General features: G+C 41.5%; 1 protein-coding gene across 1 annotated transcript in view; it reads left to right on the top strand.

Moving 5' to 3' along the window:
* Window positions 1-20,787, top strand: part of ADAMTS2 (ADAM metallopeptidase with thrombospondin type 1 motif 2) — a 190,792-nt gene that overhangs the window by 140,151 nt on the left and 29,854 nt on the right. Inside the window, exons 5-10 of the mRNA XM_059825220.1 lie at window positions 665-748; window positions 11,458-11,614; window positions 12,469-12,574; window positions 14,230-14,373; window positions 16,292-16,424; window positions 17,906-18,019. Coding sequence (XP_059681203.1) covers window positions 665-748; window positions 11,458-11,614; window positions 12,469-12,574; window positions 14,230-14,373; window positions 16,292-16,424; window positions 17,906-18,019 — 738 coding nt within the window. The remainder of the gene's footprint in view (window positions 1-664; window positions 749-11,457; window positions 11,615-12,468; window positions 12,575-14,229; window positions 14,374-16,291; window positions 16,425-17,905; window positions 18,020-20,787) is intronic.

The following is a 20,787-nucleotide window of genomic DNA, read 5'->3' as shown; positions in this document are numbered from 1 at the left end:
TCTGCTTGCAAAGTTTAACACTGATTAGTTTTGACACACAATAAAGCCAGCCCATGTGGCCAACCATGCTTTTTGAGGGAGGTATATCCTCTTGTCAGAGTGTGATGTGATGGGTCCCAGATGGAAGAGTTACAGGGTGCAGCAGAGCTGACCTAGCAAATGGCTCTCAGGAGGGATGTCCTGTCCCTCTGCTCACTCGTCCCCATCCCCTTGCACGGTCTTGCCCAGCAGAGAGCTGTTCAGGATTTTGCTTGGATTACTGTGCTCTGGGCTCCAGTGGGCACACACAGCTGGGATGGCGTAGGGAGAGCTGGGAATCTTCCTTCTTAGCAGCAGTAGCTGTTAGATCAGCTCGGCTGCATTGCGTAGGTGCACCATGATACATCTAAGTCTGTTTAGGCTGGCACTTAAAGACCTGTTAATATGAAGTCTGTGATGATGTGTTGATTTTAAATGATTTCCTGAATTATGGCCTGTTGGGAGGCTGCAACAGAGTTTAGAAAAGAAAACATTCCCTCTTGCATTGGTGGAATTGTCCCCGTTTTATACGTGATCACAAAGTGATCTTTAGCTTAATGACAGTGCGTAAAAGGTACTGCTGTATCACTGCTTTCATAGTTACTTGTTGCCAGTACCGTGGTTAAAGCGCTGAACTCTTTTGCAGGTTAACGAAATTTATCATGATGAGTCCCTGGGTGCTCACATTAACGTTGTTTTGGTGAGGATAATCCTGCTGAGCTACGGCAAGGTAAGTAAAGGTTAATTTAAATGGAGGATATCAGTATCTCTGGACTTCATTTTTCTATGAACAGTGTAGTTACTGATGACATAATTCATACATTGTCCTTACCAGTCTATGAATATAAAGAACTTCTATGTTTATATATATTTGTTTATCATTTGAATGTCACATTTCAAATAATTTCAATTTCTTCTGGTTTTCCCTGTGTCATTTTAAATTGCTGCTTAGCTCTGGCAGTCTATCTTTTCAGATTTGTTTGGAATAATCCATGAAACATAGTGAACATTTTGGTTCCAAAAGAAAACACGAGGTGTTGTGGTAGAACTGTGTGTAAGTAACAATAAACACAAGATCAGTTCTGCAAGATGCTGAGGGCTACAGCTTCACTCCAAGAACTCATTTAAACTTGTGCTTAACATTAGTGGGACTCCACATGTGCTTAAAGTTAAGTGTGAGTTCTGTGGGATAGGGGCCAGAAGGCAAGAGCTCAGCTGATCAAATCTGTAATCAAGAGTACCAAGTGTTCTTTCTCTCGCCGTTTCTATAGAAGGGGCTACTCTACAGGCAACACTCAGGTAGAGAGGAGTGAAATGCTAAATGGTTTTCAAAAGTATTGAACTGTTCAGTACCTGTGTCCTATTTTTGCCAAATCAATATCAAATTCCATGGAAACAGGAACAAGGCATTTCAAGTATGTTGATAAATGCTTTGGTTAAGGACATGCGATTTTAGTGCTCTGTAATACAGCAGCATGCCCAGCTGCTCCACGCAGAGTGTTAAAATCTAATGTAATTTTCTGTGACTGCAGTTGGTGGCATTTGCATGTTCATGGAATAAACCTGAGTTCTGGAAGACTCCGTGTATGTTCATGCAAGTTGCTGAAGCGCTGTCAGTGAAGAGCCAGTGCAGGCGGTGTCAGTGGTAAAGCTCCATTGACATTCACCAGTTCACCCTGCTCAACACCAACTAAAAATTTTCCTCCCTGGTGCAAAGGGGAAGCTCTGAGTTTAAGTCTGGACTCTGCAGGAAACCAATTACCTGGATTTGGGATAAATTGTTCTGTCGGATCTTCCCCATCTGAGAACTAAACAAACTGATCCATCTCTGCTCTTTCTGCAGTGATATAGATGATGATGTAGTTATGTGTTTTGGATAAGCTTAATTCAGATGTGTGTCCTAAAATAAAAGATGAAAAAGGTCACATTTGCCATTTTGTGATCAAAGTTCATGGTGTGTGTAGTTAACATTAAATTACAAAATAAATGAAATATCCTTGTGATTGCTGTAATGACAGCAATTTGAGGGATTGCAGATTGACTAATAATTCTCATAAAAATCTGGTATTGCAGTAGTGGTAGAAGCCAGCAGAATTAGCACATGGGCTAGTCACTTCTTTGCTGTCCTTATTTCATAAGTATTTCATAATTGTTATGTGTGTCCATCTTTAGCTCTATAGATCTGCACCAGTCTGAACTCTGATAACTTCGGCCAGTTTTCTGCTGGCAGACAATAGCTACAGTAGACCTCATTTCACCTTAAGAATCTTTATTTTCTTGTGAAGAATAAAGTGTTGTCTGTTGATAATTCGAAAGTTATTGATTTCATATTAATCTTCTTTAGAGAGAAGAGTGGGGTAAAGCACAGAAACCTTCACTTCTTGGTGGGTCTTTGGCCACATCACAAAAATAGCTGTTGCAGGTAGCACTATGTAATCTGCTTGTGGATAGTCTACTTCTGGATTCTAGATCCGTAGTCTGCAGTGGACGACGTTCCAGTTCCTGAGTTATCCTGCTGGTTTCAGCAGGGCATAAAATCGAATAATTCTAGTATCACAAGCTTGCCCTAAATAACCATGAAGATAATTTTTCTTGCATTTCTGTATCTGATTCTTATTTACATGAAAAGCATTTTATGGCTTTCTGAAAAAAGTATAATTAATGTAAGAGGTATCATTGCAGAGCTCCTCTGCCTGATGGTGTGGGGGCCTGCATGCTCTGGTTGTATAAGAATAAAGTTTTTTATGTTCATATTTTTAAAGCTCCTGATCAGAGGACTAGTACCAGGGAGCAGAAGGTGAGGAGGTTTCTCTTCGGAGGGTTGGGATTATTTAGCGGTGGAAAAGCGGAGAGAAAAGATGTATAGTTCTTACTTTCTGAACCTGTTCTGAGGAATTAGAACAAAGCCTTCAATATTTTACTATCCCACTAAAACACACCAGCACTAACAACTTTTTCGGACTATATATTCAAAGTACGTAATAAAAGGAAGGGCGCGTGTACAAGTTAAGGCAGTGCATGAATGAAGCAGCCTGGTTGGCTTCATGATGTGAAAATATTATCCCAGTCTTGTTTGAGTAAGCATTGCTTTTGAAAGCTTGTAGCTGATATCTTCAGATGTGTTTGCGTCACTGTAGGCAATTTATATATATTATCAAGGGTGCCATTTAAATAATCATAATAATTACATTATGGTTCTGTAATTGATGAAGTATGTTCCACCAACACCAGGTTTATGACAGCACTCTGAGCTATTGCCAATTCTTCACCCCTGAACAGCTTTCTACTGTATTGTGCTGGGTTTTTTTTAAAGAGGATTATATTATTTTATACAATATGTCATCTGTTGATAAGAATAATATGGACAATACTTGAGTTGCATAGCAACCAGCTTTTCAGGTACTCCATTCCTTGAAATGTACTTATTTTTTAGTATTTTCAAACACAGGCAACTGTACATTCAACAGTTTCAAAATTTCAGTAATTGCATTAATTGCCCTGGTAAGATGAAAAAATGTAAGATGTTCCTTGGAGATCACATGATGAAATTACTCTAGGGGCAAATGCAAAAGATCTGACACGGTTTTACTGAATTAACACTTTGTGTAAGTTATCACCTCTGGACTTAGGCTGAGGGTATGGCAGGTCGAGACCTGCCAAGGAGCACCAAGGCTTGGACACTGGCCGGGTGCTGCGTTTGAGGAGAGGGCAGCGTGTGGCTGTGCTGTGTCTGGGGTAGGTGTGCTGAAGCTACCAGCCCTTTCCTGACTCCCCACCTTTCTCTTAGTACTTCAAACAAATGAACAACACTATCTGACACACTGGAGGGGCTGGTGTGAAGGCTTCGACCATGGCCGGCTGCTGCCTGCTCATTTACCAATTCCATCAACAGGATAGAAAAATGCATCCTGCAAAGGCTGTTCCGTGTCCACGGTGTCTTCGGAAGCTACCATGCATTTCTCTGCATTTACTTTACATTGACTCCCGAAGTCACAGGCTTTTTTGATGCGATGGGTTACTGCAAATAAGTAAACAGGGTACATGTGGTGCATTTTTCTTCAAATGGGAAAAAGATGAGCTGGCTCGCTTCTGCTTTTTTGACTTCAGTAGTAGGAGGACTGGTTGCAAATTCTGGAAACTGCGGATACATTTGAGATGAATATAATTCAATGTTTGGGCAAATTATTCCATTTAGACTTACTTTGGTTGTAACAGCTCTGTAATCCAGCTAGCTCTAGAATACTCAGGGGAATAAGCAAAGCAACCACTATCACCAAGTACAGTGGAGGTGGCAAGAGATGAGCTGAGAATGGATTTAAAAACCCTGACTGATTATTATAAAATTTGTTTGGAAACATTTAAATCCTGAGCACTGCATAAAATCCTCTCATCGCCTTTTTGAGGTGGATGAATAAAGATTATTATTCCCATTTTACAGCTAAAAAAACAAAGACGTTAAGTGTTATTTTCCAAGGCCACATGGAAGGCCACTGGCAGGCTGGGGATAAGACCTCATAAATTCCTGGCTCCAGCCCCACGCTCTGTCCATCAACAATGGCGACTTTGTGTGCAGATGAGCTGCCCTTGCACAGCGGCAGAGAAAAGCACACATGTTAGCTGGGAGGGGTGTAATTAAGACAGTTACTGATAAAAAAAGTCAGAAAGACTTGCAGGAACTGCACAGGTTTCAAGAAATGCAGCCACCTGAGGATTTATGGGGGTTATTTCTTGGGAAATGTGAATGTGGCAGTGCAGGACACTCCTGAACTCTCCTTTGGAGCAACATGCACAGCTCGAGTCACTCGTATTGAGACTGGAACAGGGTGAGAAAGGCTGAGGGGTGTTGTGTCTGCTCTGTACACATCTGGGATGGCAAAAGTAGGGAGAGAAAACCCATGTCAGCTATAAACCAGCACTGGCCCCAGAACAAGTGGTTGCACTCTGGTCGTGCGTTAACTTGGTCAAATTGAAAGAGGAACCTGGCCACCAAGGCAGAGAGCCTTTCAAAAAGATTAGGGGAGGAAAGAAAACCCAAATGGCTTTAAGACAGAAGTTCAGGAAGAAGGTAGCATGGGGTGGATGCCTACAATCTCATAGGACAGGACTGTTCAACTGAGAAGGATTTTTCAGTTGTGTATGTCTGAGATATTAGCAGAGCTCCTGCTGCCTTCATTTGGGACAAGATTTTACCTTCGATCTTTTCATAAAATGGTGCTCTCTTTATCTCTGCCATCTGACCTTTTCATGTCTAAGCTTGATGCAAGCAGGGAAGATGTTCTTGGTTCAGCCAGGATGGAAAGTGGTGGTTTGGTCTGAGCCAGGTTCTTCTCTCTGTTTCCCAGAGGGTGGCACAGGTGACACAGCTGAGATGGAAGGGCAAACCAGGTTTATCCCTTAAATCTGGTGTTTGTCCTTGTCATTTTGCTGTTGACTCTGGTTGGAGGGAAAGGGATGAGTGCTCCCCTCGTCTCTGCTTGTCCCAGGAAGAGGCAAAGACTCTGGCTGAGAGCAGTTGTGCCTGGCAGGGCAAGGAGGTGGTTAGCTGTACATCAGGGTCACAGAATAGTTTTGCTTGGAAGGGACCTCTGGGCGTCATCTAGTACACACCCCCTGCTCAGAGCATGGTCACCTAGAGCAGGTTGCTCAGAACCTTGTCCAGTTGGGTTTTGAATATCTCCAAAGACAGAGACTCCACAACCTCTCTGGGCAACCTTTCCCATTGTTTGGCCACTCTTATAGTAAAACTACAGTAATAATCTTACAGTTTTTTTCTTGTATTTAAATGGAATTTCTTATATTTCAGTTTGTGCCTATTGCCTCTTGTCCTTTCTCTGGATACCACTCAGAAGAATCTGGCTCAGTTGTCTTTACTCCCCTCCCAATAAGTGTTTATATACGTTGAAGAGATCCCCCTGAGCCTCCTCTTCTCCAGCCTCTCCTTGTATTAGAAGGTTACTAATGTGAGTTGAGCATCATAGTTTTCCACTGACATTGGTAGATGCAGAAGACCTGAAAGTATCAGCAGGAGTCAAGCCCTGATCTTGCAGTGTGCTATACAATCATGTCTTGGCCATCTCCAGTAACCAGTTCTACACAGGCTGAGTTGCAAGGCCAGAACCTACAAATTATATAGTATTTTGCCTGCTGCTCATATTTTTGCACTGTTTTCATATGTTTAGGGTAAGGATAAAGGTGAGAGGAGATATTGCCCCTCTTATTTTTTATCTGGGTAAATCGTTGAATTGCCTTATTTATATATTAGACTCATAGCTTATAATTTCCCTGTGTGTTTTGTTGGGAACTTGAACAGTGTAGAGCTGGCTGATAGCATAAACAGTACTTTGTATTCCTGATCTGCTTACATTTATACAGAATTAGAGACTGAAAAATGTTTACGAACTACTGCCATAAGAAAGCTTTACAAATCCTTTGAATGCAAAATGACAGTTTGCTGAATGAGCTATTTTTGTTAGTTCGGTTACCATGGACACTCAATAATTGTATTTATTTACTTTTTGCTTGTCTTGTTCAGGATGAGAGAAGAATATAGAAGATCTAATCCAATATACAATGAACAATAGAAGTGCCAAGTAGAAGCAATGCGAACAGTGTGTTTTGCTGAGACTTTACACATTCAAGAAGGGAAAGGCATATGTTAAATTGTTTCCCGAACGTGCGCACTGCTATGGTCCAACTTTTGCTACCATATTTTGAAGCCTATCAGGTTAAGCATATTTCTGCTTCTTCTGGAGCTACTGAAGAGCAGCAAAGCCTTCTCCAATGGTACTCTTGGAGCACCACCTAATGGATGAGTTAGGAAAGGTCCTTCTCTGGCAAGCTTCTGACCCGCCTAAATTTCTTGTGTCCTTATCATCAAGTACCTGCTCATCAACACCATTGCAAAGTTGTACCCAGTTATGCCAAATGGCAGATAAATAAAACAGTTGGTTAAGGAAAGCTGCCATTCTGTGTGATACCAGTGTGTCTTTCACATGTACTGGCAACTTAAACTTTCTTTAAAAGTTTGTGTAGACTGTAGACTAAATTTGCAGTTTTCTTCTAAGATAACTTCATATTTGAAATTGTTAAAGAAAAAAAATTGACCTATTTCTTACTTTCCAACAATCTCCACAAGTATTTGAAGGACCTTCCAGTCCGCTTCATAAAGTCCTGTACTTCAGTGTCTTCATACAGAGAACTGAACATCACACTGATAATTTCCCAAAAGACAAGGCAGGTAGCAAAGAAGGCTCAAAGACCTCTGGGTCTATGTAACGACTTTCAACCATTTCTTACTGCCCTGCTTTGCCTCTTTGTACAAGTGGTAGTTGCAACTCAGTTGTCTTCTATTTTTATTTAGTTTTTTCTGCTGCTTCCATCTAAGAAGGAAGGGAGTAGAGAAGAAATGAAGGCAGAATCAAAAAAGAAGGAAAATGGAAGGCACTAGTAGATGTTGAGTTTCCCAGAGCAAGGATCTCGGCTAGTTCCTTAGGGGAGACTGTCCTCGTAACCCTCTGCGGTGTCTCCTCGCATGGGGGATATTCTCTCAGCTGAGGTCTTTCCACTTCTTGGCCAACATCTCCATCTGTTTCCATCAGCAGTTCTCTGAAATGCCCACAGATTTTTTGCTTTTCTTGCCATGAGAAGGAAAGTTTCTCTTTCCATTGGCAGTTCTCCTGCTGATCAGCTGAGTAATGCTCTCCACAGGCCTGCTGTCCGGTTTGGAAAGAGGTCCTTCCCAGCCAGGTCTGAGCTCCCAGCCAGCTGCAGGACCTGCATGTTCCTGGCAGTGTGGGCCCTTTGCTGGCCAACAGTAACACCTACACCTCTTCTCCATATGCAGTCTGCTAGCCCCCAAACTTTCTCTGTTTGAAGTCTGACAAAGAGGGATTTTGCCTTTACTTATAGTCCTTCTTACTGTACACAGCTCATCTCTTTTCCTCTTTCTCCTTTCGCTTTGTCCATTTAATAAGAGGCAGGGCTTTTCCGAGTCTGATGAAAGCTCCCCATTGACTTCCATCAGAAAATATTATCAAGTGTTATCTGATATCTCTACAAGAGTAAGTTTTTGGACAACATCCTTCTAAAACATATTATATTTGCCCAGTCTAGTGACAAGCTGTGCCTGGTCCCATGATTTCCTAAGCTCCTTTCTTGCAGGACAGCAGCATTTATCTTTAAAGCCAAGGCAGTTGAAAAAGTGAATAAAAATGCAATATAAAGATATGTCTGGCTCAGGAAATCTCTGATCCAAAGACCACTGAAGCCTTGGAGGTTATTTGGAGGCAAATACTACACTATACTTGCATTCCTCTAATTCCCTTCCCTGGGCATCCCATTGCCTACTATCAGGAGAGGACCACGGCTTACATTGTTCTTTGGTCTGAACCAGTGCAATTGCATAGCACAGTGAGGTTGACTTGGACCCCAGGTTGGTGGTTCCCTGGCCATGCAGTATTCACTGCTAGTACTGTTGGAGCCTTTCTGATTTGGAAGTCCTTGAAAAATTGCAGCAAGTGGGAATTCGGGTGAAAATTTGCTAGGAATCAAGTGGGTTTCTCTTTTCAGGCTGCTACATTACAGTGAAGAAAGACAAGGGATTAGTGGCCAGACGATTGGAGTGCTCAGTGGACTTTGAGTACTCAGCAGGTAGACTGAGTTTTTCCTCTTTTACTCTTTGGAAGACCTCCTCACTGACACAGGACCTAGACTTGCTAGTTATATCTGTAGCGCATGGACACTTAAAATAATTGACTTCCTACTGGATACATCATTTTCCAACTTAAAGAGCAGTAAGGCTCAATTTTTCATGTGCCACATTTTTGATGCAAAGTTGTGTCACTGGCAAAGAAGTTGGGCTGTCATCTGAAACAAGTTTTATAGACTTGTGTGTTCTCAGTTTCCTATCTTATGCCAAAGGATTTTCTTCATTTTCCCCATTGTGTTGGATGCAAAAAAACCCACAATGCTCCACATCAGCTTCTCCTTTTGTTTGCTTGAAGACAAACTCTAAAATCACTGTTTTGATAAATAAGCATTGAGATGCTCTTGGACTGAACCAGTGGTTTTGCTCTCAGAGTGGACTTCAGTATACAGTGAAAACAGTTGTCGACTCATGCCATATGCCAATGCAGTGCCCGAACCGTGGCAGCAGCTAGGTATGCTGCGGCAGACTAATCTGGTCTCTGGCAGACTCGACATTTGTCAGACAAGTGCTGCAAGCTGCTGTGTTAGTTCATTCGGAGACTAGTCTTCCGCTTTTGTGCTGCGGTCAACTGCAAAGGTTTCAGTTTAGGGGATAGGGAAGAGTTGACATATGACAGAGGAAAGCTATAAAACAGTGGTTATTTGGAAATCATTGACTTTTTTATATTCTATGCTTATTTGGTGATCATGCAGGGATTTCTTTGCAAATACTCGGATACCCTTAAACAAAGCACATGTTGATAGTCTGTGGTTTTTGTTTGTTTTTTGAGCAATGCATCTTATAAGATGTGATGACTTTCATTTGGTAGAATGTACAGAAGGAGGTCATTATGAGACAACAAACTATTAGCAAATGATACACGTGACGAGATTTTTCAACTTCATTTTACAGCATTCTTTGCTTGTTGAATCTTGCAGTAAGATTTCTCACTGAGCTCTTTGAAGGGATTGGTTTCTTTTGTGAAGCTTTGGAGAAATGAGAACAAGGTGGAGATGATGTAGATTAGGGGGTTTTTGTTTGCTTGTTTGTTTTTGTTTTACCACTGATGGATGTTATTAAAGACCTCAACCTGTAATAGTCACTCAAAGTTTCTTTAAGTCTGCTTTTGTAAATATATGAAGATGCAATAAAGGCATCTCAACTGTCCCACCATTTTATTGCAGTTATTAGTTCAATTTCCAAGGGAATTATGGCTGGAAGCAGTATGATCCAGCGTGGGATTACATTACAACTTTTTCATTCCACACTGGTATCAGAATCCAAACTGTGCCTCTATTTGGTTTATTAATTTGTTTTTCTGAACATTTGCAGAATTGTAATATCCCAGTTTTGCCAAAATCAGACCTCAGTTTGGCAGACTTTTCTTTTATCAATTCCAGTTGTTCTTCCACAACCCTTTGAGGATTTTCTTTTTCATGTAGTCAATACTCTGTGTACTCCATCATGCACTCAATTAGAGGACATGTCAAATACATCTGTATTTAAATACGATCTACATTACTTCTCTCTTATTTTTGGCCCAGGCTAGGTTTTGCTTTACATTAAGTATTTTGGAATGACAAATGCTTACAGTACAGTATAGCATCTAAATTGTAGTGGTTTGTGTTATGATTACAGCGTTGTCATGGTAATATAATTTTTGCAAATGAAAAGCCAGGGTTCACATATGTAGTTCTTACAAATCCTGGAAGGCTTGGGATGGGTCAATTAGTCATACATTTTATAGCATCCCACATACAATAAGCTTGCTTAAGTCTTAGCAATGGACAGTATTAAGTAGAATTAGCTGGGAATTCTTAAGAAAGCACTATTTCAAAAAAAGGCAAATGTAGTAGTTGGATTTTAAAATACCTTTCTCGTTCTTGTTCAAGAGAATTGTCCTTTGCACCGCACCTAACACACGTTAACTCATTTGAGTCGGCTAAGCCATGTTGGTGCACCACCCATGCGGTTTATAGGGAGAATGGCGTACCACAGTGAGAAGTTACGTGTGCTACCTTCAGAATGATCTTCAGATATGAATGGGATAAAGAAAATGCACTTTAAAAGACAGTCATTGGGAAAGTCCATTTCTGAAAGTAATGATTCAAGTACAGCTGAAAAAAGTACACTTAGTTTTTACACTTAAGAGAGCATCCAGTAGTGTTCAAAGGTCTGACAAAACAGCCCTAACAGCTTGGTTTCATGTCAAAAGCAGCTGATGAACCAGGGCTGGGTGCTGGCTGTCTGCCGTTGTTGTGATTTGCTTCCCTTGACCATTAGGCATTATCCTTCCCCACGCTGGGTTAGTCTCCGCTGGCCAAGAGCTGCTGCAGTTCCAACAGGGGCATGGGATCTGTCAGAGACTGTATAACCAGACTGGAAGCGATGGTGCAAGCTGGTGCCAGGGTGGCGTAGAAATAATAACACACAGTGCACAATACAGTATCTGTTTTGTCATTAAAATACGCAACTTTTTATTTTTCTTCTGTTGTATCTTTTTATTTTTCCTTTGTTATATCTTAGGCCTCATTAAATGTGGAAATCGCATTTAATCTAACCATGAACTTTAGCTATTTTCTTGCTTTCTTGATCCAGTAAAATTTGTTTCTGAAGTGTAATTGTCTCTTTATTAAGAACAGAGTTCTAATGGAAATGGGATGTCTAGTCAAGTGCCTGAACAAGTCGCGAAAAAAATTTCCCAAGCTTTAAATAAATAACTATTGGTGTCTTTTTTTCCTGCGTATGAGCAGTCTATGAGTCTGATAGAGATTGGGAACCCTTCGCAAAGTCTGGAGAATGTGTGTCGCTGGGCCTACTTGCAACAGAAACCTGACACTGGGCACGCAGAATATCACGACCATGCTATCTTTCTCACAAGGCAGGACTTTGGTCCATCTGGCATGCAAGGTAAGATGTATATCAGGTTTTGTTTTGCATTTGTGTTTATCACTTGGCAAGGCTAGTCATGCAAAGTTTAATTGTGTATCTTTTACTTAGTTTTGGTCAACGTTTTCTTTCCCCAAGAGCTCTGCATAGGGCCGTTTTCAGTTGTAACTGCTTCACTTACCATTTTATCCTTTCTTACTGGTGGGATTAATTATTGGATCATTTCTTTGCTCTTGCTGAAGCCAAGAAAATGGGATCTGTATGTAAACAGTCCTGAAAAAGCCCAAAGATTAAAGAATAGATTTTGTGTTTAAAAAGTCTCCAAAGCTGTTGCCGTGTTCCAGCAGGATTGCCAAGAACTGGTGTTACAGAGAGGTCTGGAACAGCAGGGCCAAGTGCTGTCCACTTTTTCCTTTTTTCAGGGCTCTGCCTCCTGTGAGATCAGGTTTGTTCACTGAAGGGCATAAATCTCAGAGCTTTCCCGTTCCTTTTGGATGGGCCAGATCTGCTGTCAGCACAGGGCTGGGGCTTTGCTTGTGCCTTCCCTGAGAGCTGGAACGGCACCAAGCTCCTCGTGAACTGTAACAGCAGCATGTGGTGTCCTTTTCCCCTGTTGCCTTATGCACTTAGAGAAAGCAATTGCAGGATGGTCCTTGGTGAGCCGGGAATATAGTTTTAATTTGTTCAACAGGCTGGTTTCATCTGTTTCGTAGATGAGGGAGCACATTATTAAATGTTTGGGGGCAGAGGTCTGTGAGAGGACCACTTCAACTATATTTGTGTCACAACAGAAGACAGATGTTTGCCCTAGAGCTTCTCACCACATTGCCTTCCCATACTTGTTCATTTTCTGGAACACTTGGTATTTGTCACAGGCTACGCTCCAGTCACTGGAATGTGCCATCCTGTTCGAAGCTGCACTCTCAATCATGAAGATGGTTTTTCATCTGCATTTGTGGTGGCTCATGAAACTGGACATGTGTGAGTAGAACTGTGGACATCCTGTGTCCTATCTTAAAAAGTCTCTGGTACTGACAAATACCAATGACATCGGAAAGATGCAATTTATATTAAGAAACAATATTCAGGGTTCACTCTGGCTTCAGGTCTCAACTCTCTCAAAGCTTTCTTCATGATCTTAAGTAAGCTTTATATTTTGGTATTTTCCAATGGAAAAAGGAACTAATACCAAAATATCTTCTAGGGCTGCTGTGAGGGTAGATTGAATGATGTATTATAGTCTCCTGATGGAAATGTAAAGTACTCATAATGATGAAATATGAATCCATTGAGTCAGTGGAATACATGATTCTTGAAAACAGTCCATATTAAATAAGCACATCATCTGTATACGTTACTGCTGGTAAAGGATACAATACCGTATAGAAACGAGGTGCCAAGCACTGAGGTTACAACTGTTCTATGTATTTACTATAAAAAATGCATCATTTTACTTATTGAAGTGATTAGAAGCAGTGACTGGGCAGTGGTTGTCAGAGCTTTGGTTTCTCCCAGAGCGTTTTAGTTTCCCTCTTTGCAGAGAACACTCACTGATTTCCCATTTTCTCTTTGGTAGAACAACAGTTCCCAGAAGGCTTTTTCTGAACAGTTTCTATCTATTCTGTTTTCCCTAAGAAAGCCTGCAGGCCCTTTTCTCTTTGTTGTATCAGAATTATTAAGGGCTTTAAACAAAAAAATGCCAAAGTTTATTGAAATCACTGTAAACATATCTTAATTAGACAGGGACATAGAATTGATACCCAGATGGTATTTGATTCCCGAATTTTTGAATTAGGATTAAAAAGAATACACAGGGAGCTTTAAAAGAGATACCACTGAAGAATGTAATCACTCTAATCACATTCAGCCCCAGTCTGTTAATTTGGTTTAAATTATGGACAGATATCGCCCATATTAGTCAAACAGTGTTTGTAAAAAAAATGCAGTACAAGATCCTAACAAAGGAAAGGAGAAAACATGCTCATAATGAAGCCAAAAAGAAATTTTAAAATATCTGTAACTTGGGGTAATTTTCTAGAAAGCACCCAACACTTTCCAGGCTGTTTAACATTTAAACAGTGTGGGATTGCTATTGGGCAATAGCAGCAGCTAGTCTAAACTAGCTTTCAGTGTGGCGTCTTTTTTTTTCCATGCAAAAGACTTGTCTACAATTGCAAATTACTTCAAATTAAGCTAAGGTGTGATTTTTAAAAAGGTAGATAAATTCCTGAATCGCTCCAGGTTGGAGTATGAATAAATGTCTGTTAATACTCCTGGAGGGTGGACTAGATCTTTAATCCAGAAATGGATTTATTTAGCCGTAGTTATTCACAAATATGGATGTGCACAGAAGTCCAGAGAAGGCATTTTTAGTCGATTTTGAAAGTGGATTAAGCTAATCACATGAAAGTACTCTCAAGGGTCAGTGCTTCTATGCAGGAGCTATTACAGACGAGCTCTTTAGCTTCAGCCTCACCTTGTCTTATTTCTCATGACTTTGCTCATGTGGACAAGGGTCACGGGACTGAAGAACCTTGTTGCAATCAACCACTGGTGACATTTGGGATGTGGAAGCACTTGGGCACTCAGAGTTCACCTGCGATGTAACTGTGCTGGCTCTCTCCTGTGCGGGGCAGTTTAGGCATGGAGCACGACGGCCAAGGGAACAGATGTGGGGATGAAGTCCGCCTGGGGAGCATCATGGCCCCCCTTGTACAAGCCGCATTTCATCGCTTCCACTGGTCTCGTTGCAGCCAGCAAGAGCTGAATCGATATCTCCAGTGAGTAGCTGTTAAGCAGCCTCTCTCCTTTGATTAGGAAGCATGTAAGAACAATTCTGCATCTAGCATTTGAGCATTCTCCTTTGGTTAGTTACTCAAATGGGGTCGAATAAAACAAACAAAGAATCCCTCCCATCCTATTGGGAACGAGATGCTTTCCCATCAATTGCAAATAATAATGCAAGTTCTCAATTAGTTTGATTTCAGTCCATTTTAAATTGCTCTCATTTCATTTATGTCTATTCATTTTCTGGACATTGGTAGTATATATGCTGTCCTCTCAGGGGTTATGAGAAGACACTATTACCAATCTCATTGTTCAATTTCCTCCCTCCCTAATATAACCTCTAGCTGGAGGAGTGCCTATGCTACCCAGCAGCGTGGTAACAGATACCAGATTTGGCATCAAGGGCCATTTGTTGCTTATGATACCTGTCAATGATAAGATGGTGCTGCCTAAAGAGGAAATTCTGCCCTTTAAGTGCTCAAGGCTTTTCTTGACTTTAATAGCTATCTAAAGAAAAGGCATGGTTCTAGAATTAATTCCTTAGTTGTCACTCTTCCTTTAAGTACCCTAAATGCAAAAGCCGTTTTATTCTCCAGTCCTTCTAACAGCTTCATCCATGTCCCGTGCCTTCCCTTTGAACCTGACCCTGCGCTGGAGTTCCCTGACAAACTGATGTTTATGACCATGTTTTTGCTCCTTATAGAAAAGATCTTTTCCTTGTTGTTATGTGCAAGTTGTACGGAAAAATATGGGGAAACTACTAGGATACCCAGCAAAACCTGAAAATAAGTAGGAAAAAAATGCAGCAGAATACATGAAGTAAACATGAGTTAATCTTTTTGTCAATATTTTTATTATCTTAGATATCTTAGGTATGGCAATAAGGAATAAAAACATTGTGAGAAGTGTGATTGTTTCAATTAGCAAGATCATTTAGAGCTTTAGCCATTCAAGGCTAGAGGGCTGCTTTGCTTTCTTTTAAATACAGCTATTTTTAAATATCTTGTAACAAAGCAGAACGATGGTTTGCTTTAAAGTAAACCTAACCTCAAAATTCTGCTTTCGACTATTGGTATCTTCAAGACAACCTGAATGATTGCCAGAATAGGCTCGTGTATGGTGTCCTCATGTCTGTTAAATAACTTGGAGACGTTTCAGAGATACTGTTGATCATGTTGGTCTTGTGAATTAACCACTGATTATACCATGGTAACCATTCAGTGATATTAGCATCAGTCCTCTGTTCTCCATACGTCTTAGTCAAACATGATTCTAGTACGTTACAGGCTGTCTTCACGATTTAGGACAAGAGGAGAAACTCCCATATTCATCACACAGAAGGGAAACTTTGTACAAATTATGGATGGAGCCACGGGCTATCAGGAGAAATGGAGAGGGAACAAACCTGAGTGTTTAATGCAGGCAGGAGAGTACATGTGCTTGTAAATGAGTTGCTGCTCCTCAGCAAGGACACAGGAAAACTGCAAGCTTAGTGGTAGTCTCTTATGGTTATCCTGGCTTCTGCTTCTAAAAATTCACTTGAAAGACAGTTGCAGACAGCACGAAATTCCACAAATGGAAAATTAATTAAACTTTCTTTTCTTCTTGGTCTCATGTGGATTCTTCCTTTGTTTCCTTTCACATAAGGAGCCTGGACACTGATAGGAATTTACCTGCAAGTTAAATGGAAATTACAATAGAAGGGCTTCAGAAAAAATATATAGAATCCATTAAAGGTGGATACAACATGATAAAGTTAATGTGAGTGTAATTGCAATATTAGCTGCTCTTCATGACCAGCATCTGAGAAATCGTAGGCTCTGTTTTGTTTGGAACAAAAAGGCACTGAAGCCACAAACACTGTGCAAGTCTCACAGCCCCATCTGTTACTGTAATTTTTGCCTGTTGCAGTTCCTATGATTGTCTGCGTGATGATCCATTCGAACATGACTGGCCTTCCCTTCCACAGCTGCCAGGAATTCACTACTCCATGAATGAGCAGTGCCGTTTTGATTTTGGTTTGGGCTACATGATGTGCACAGCTGTGAGTACTTAAGTTTGGCTTCTGCTATTTCTCATCCAGGGGTGTTGTAAGTGTCTCTGAAATGCCCTTAATAGGGACAGTGTAGTGAAGCCCACAAGGAAAGATGTTGTGCCCACTTAGCTGTGAGCAAGGAATAACAACTGAATGTTGACAAATATGTTACTTTAAGTATCTCTGTCTTTTTGGTTTTTTAAGCTGGAGTTACAGAAATAATTATTCTGTAGTTTCATAAATAGCTGTAGACTTCAGGCAAATAAGCTTGCTGCATTATTGAGCCTCCTATTGTAGTTATTTTGCTGCAAAAATCCCACCCAGATGTGAAGGATATGGATTTGGTGGCACATCTTTTAGTGCTAACATGGGACAGTACACTTTAATGATCCAATTTTACAGAAACTGTGATGCATTTTGATGCCTGGCATGAGAAAATAAGCGTGACAGCGAGTAGAGCAACTTGCAAGGACTCTTGAAGACATGGTTGGCTCTCTCATACCAGGAAAACAAGAGACAAAGTCTAAATTTAAAGCAAGACAAGATTAGTGCAATTCTCAGTGGATTGGCCTCAGAAAGCAGAGTTTTCTGCAGCAGGGCTGTGCCTCCCCCTCCAGCTCCTCAAATAGGACAAACTATTAAATGGAGAGAGTTGTTTTCAGCTGGTGTCGCAGCTGCTAACACATAACATTTCTGCTTTGATTCCCATCTGCAGGAATATGTGTGCCGAGTGGTGTCTCTAGATAATCGACGAGAACCTTTAAAGCATCAGCTGTAGTATTGTGTCTTGACACAATTCCCACTGATTCGGCCTTGGAAGAATGTCCCAGCCAAAGAGGGTCTTTTCTTACAGCCGTTCTCCAGAGCCTGAGAGACAGAGGCTTTCTATTCCTCTTTGTTCAGAATAGCCAAAAGCATGTCCAGAAATCATGTTTTAGTATGTTGTGTGGTGGGTGGTTCTCATCCTCTCCTATACAAGCTCTTGCATTGTAGATACAATGCCGATTTATTCATTGGATCAGGGTCCTGAGCTCAAATTTCCATCCTCCTAAGAAGGTGATTGCAACAGCTGAGCTACAGTTTGAGCAGCTTATTTCCCTCTCCCATGACTACTTGGGTAGTTTTTGTTTGCCAAATGAAGCTGCACCATTTGGAGAAACTTTAAGAAAAGGCAGTGTGTGTCTTACCATCCGGGGGAACTGGTTCCCCCTTTGCCCAGTCTGCCTTTGATCACTAGTGTAAAGCTATTTTTGCCCAACCTTGTTCTGTTGAGTGCAGGTGGGATCTCACTTTGGAGTCATTGATGATTTTGCATGAAAGCTCAGATATGCTTAATCCACAGACACTGCGGTGTTCCTCAGGAATCAGTGATAACAGCTGGCATTTTACAGCTAGGAAAGGAAAAACCCCACCGTGCTGCAGCTCCTATTGCAGTTTCTGGTGGGAGCTCTCTCGAAGCATCGTCCGCTCTGATTTTTCTTGTGTTTCAGTTCCGTACGTTTGATCCCTGCAAGCAGCTGTGGTGCAGCCACCCCGAGAACCCCTACTTCTGCAAAACAAAGAAAGGGCCTCCGCTGGACGGGACCATGTGTGCACCAGGAAAGGTGAGAGTGGGTGCTGCGTGTACCTGCATGGTCACGTGTGTTCATGTGTGTTTGTGTGCAGTTGGGGATGTTCCCCTTAAAATCAAGGGGAAGACAAGAACCTAACCTGAGGACTTGAAGTCTGTTAAGATGTGGGGCAAACTCATGAGTGCAAGTAAGGCTGTTGAGCAGCATGAGGGGAGGAGGCAGGGGCCGGAGCTGGTGTCATGGGGCTTGTCTCATGCAAGTCATGGACATATCTGCAGATTGCCCTGTGCTTCTTGGCAAGTCTTTGTGGCAGAGCCAAAAATGGGGCAATTTCCACTCGCCCACGACTTGTGTGAAGTCGGGGAGGTGGTTTGTATCAGTGATGTTGTAGTGATGCTGACTGGCCTCCCTGGTGCTGGGGCTGCAGAGAGCAGTGAGGTCCTGGAGATGACAGCCAAGCGAAGGCTGCTGGGGCTGCCCCGAGGGAAAGGATGGATGTGGGAGATGAGTGCCAGCTGGAGAGAGCCAACATGACGGCAGAGAGGGACTATGAAGAGAGAAGGGCAGATTTGCAGAGGTGGGACTGCTGGCTTGATGAGAGTCGAGAGGCATGAGGAACTGTGGAGGGAAGGTGCGAGGTGGCAAGGGCTCAGACAGCTCTGACCCCTCAGCCACCGTGCTGGACCTGCTCCAGGTCTCAGTTATCCTTCTGTGGAGGTCACGCTGTGCTCATAGCGGGCCTGAACTCCAAGTCCTTTGAAGTCTGCTGACAAAGTCTGGCTTCCCTGGGCTTTGGATGCAGTGACTGAGGGGGAGAGGAAGATGTCGCTACTTGGAAAGATGTTTTGTAAAACCCAACAGATGACATCATTTATGCGATAAATGAACCATATTACCAGCTGCTGTTATGGTTTGAAATGTCTTTTTTATGAAAACATAATGTAATGCTAAATTAAGTCCTAACAAGTCATGCTCTATATAAACCACTCCCTTCTGGTTTTCTCTTCTTCAGATTATTCCTGTTATAACAGCTTTGTTTCTTCTTTAAAAATATATATATACTTAAACTAAATCCAAAATCTTAGACAGTTTCTTTGGATTCAGTTTTCCAGATCTTGATTTTGGCATTAAAACATTCATGAAACCCCCAGAAAAATACAGTTATATTCCGTTTTGTTGCATCACCCTCTTCTCCAAACCATTCATTCATATTAGTATTTGAACAGAAAGGAGAAGAAAAATAGAACTTGTAACCATACAGTTAAGGATCTGTCAGTGCTTCCATTATAAACAGTTTGTCAGGATATTATGCAACTCAGCTGTAAAAATTTTCTCTGGACTGGAACTTGGGATCCAAGGCTTCAGCAAACTGTGCAGACAGCCAGGCTTTTTAGTTCAGTGGAGATGCAAGAGAGTATGTGCACATTCTGAAGTTTCAGCAGATGATAGGACTATGACTGTTTTATTCCCAGAGGAGCTGTCCCAGTTTTTTGATAAATAAACTTATTGCAATCTTCCAGGAGAACCTGAGAAAATGATACAAAATGAAAATCATTTTGTTAGATAAGGCTCAGCAGTCTGAGCTAAACATTTTTTTAGAAGTAGCATGAGTTATGAAGGTTATACAACTGACTTTGTGTATCTGAGCTCAGCATTTGACCAGTGTATTTATTAGTCATTGGTGTCTTTAATACAGGGACATCAGGCCAGTCCTTTTCCATCTGTTCCTTTCCTTTTATCCCTGCCCTTGATTTGGCCTTTCCCTGTTCACTCTTTTCATTGATTTGGACAACACCAGACTCTGACCTGAAGGGATAGGGACTGTAAAATGCATATATTGCCCAAAGCTGGGACTCAGTTGCAGTGTGGCAGCTTCCTTTAAGATACATCTCCCATGATACCTCATCAGCACGTGAGGAAGAGGAAAATAACTTCAAACTTCACCCACTATTTTCTTTGGAATAATGCCAGAAGAGAAAAGAACAGAAACATAAGCAATTAAAGATGTTGACTCAAAAAGATCCATTTGTTTCCCACTTTAGAGACTTGCAGTTTTCATGATTTCATACCACTAATTCCCAGGGCCTATTTTAAGCTCAAACCAATCACAACACTGCTGATGTGTCGAAGAAACATCCTGGCTTTGCAGCAACTGAGGGGACCGAATGCCAGAAATGAAAGCGATGTTCGGGAGACTAACACGGCGGATGGTGTGTGGATGTTCTCACCTAAGTCTGGGGTTCAGATAGCTGATAACTGGTCTCTTCACTTTCCCAAACTTAGCAGATGCTATTGAGGAGAATCCAGTCCAGCTGCCTCCTTCCTACCTGACGATCAAGGGGCAAGAACACTTACGGGAGACGCGAGATCTGTAGCACATTTTCAGCAATCACGCTCATAAGGGCCGTGTCTCTGCACGCCCAGGCTGTGTCTTGGACCTAGGCACTGACCTTTAGAAATGGAAGGAAGATCAGACCTTCTGATGCTGTCTCTATGTGTGTATGTATGCATCTATGCATATGTATAGACGTATATCTAAGTAAATACATGTAAATGCATGTAAGCTCTTCTGCGCACGTAGTTATTTGAAAGAAGTTGCCAAAAGAGTGAGGTTCTGCCATTTAAAAAACTTTTTAATAGGTCTCCTTGTGCAAATGAAGACATTGAACAACCATTATGTTAATTGGCAGCAAACTAATAATTTGCTGGGTTTAGGGATAGAAACATAAAATATTCTCTTGGAGCTTCCCAGCCGGAGAAGAAAACTACTATTTTTATAGAATCCTAAAGGAAATGGAATA

This window comes from Gavia stellata, chromosome 16 (assembly GCF_030936135.1).
Source record: "Gavia stellata isolate bGavSte3 chromosome 16, bGavSte3.hap2, whole genome shotgun sequence".
Lineage (NCBI taxonomy): Eukaryota > Metazoa > Chordata > Aves > Gaviiformes > Gaviidae > Gavia > Gavia stellata.
Note: the sequence above shows the minus strand (reverse complement) of the source record. Positions and strands in the feature narration are given on the sequence as shown.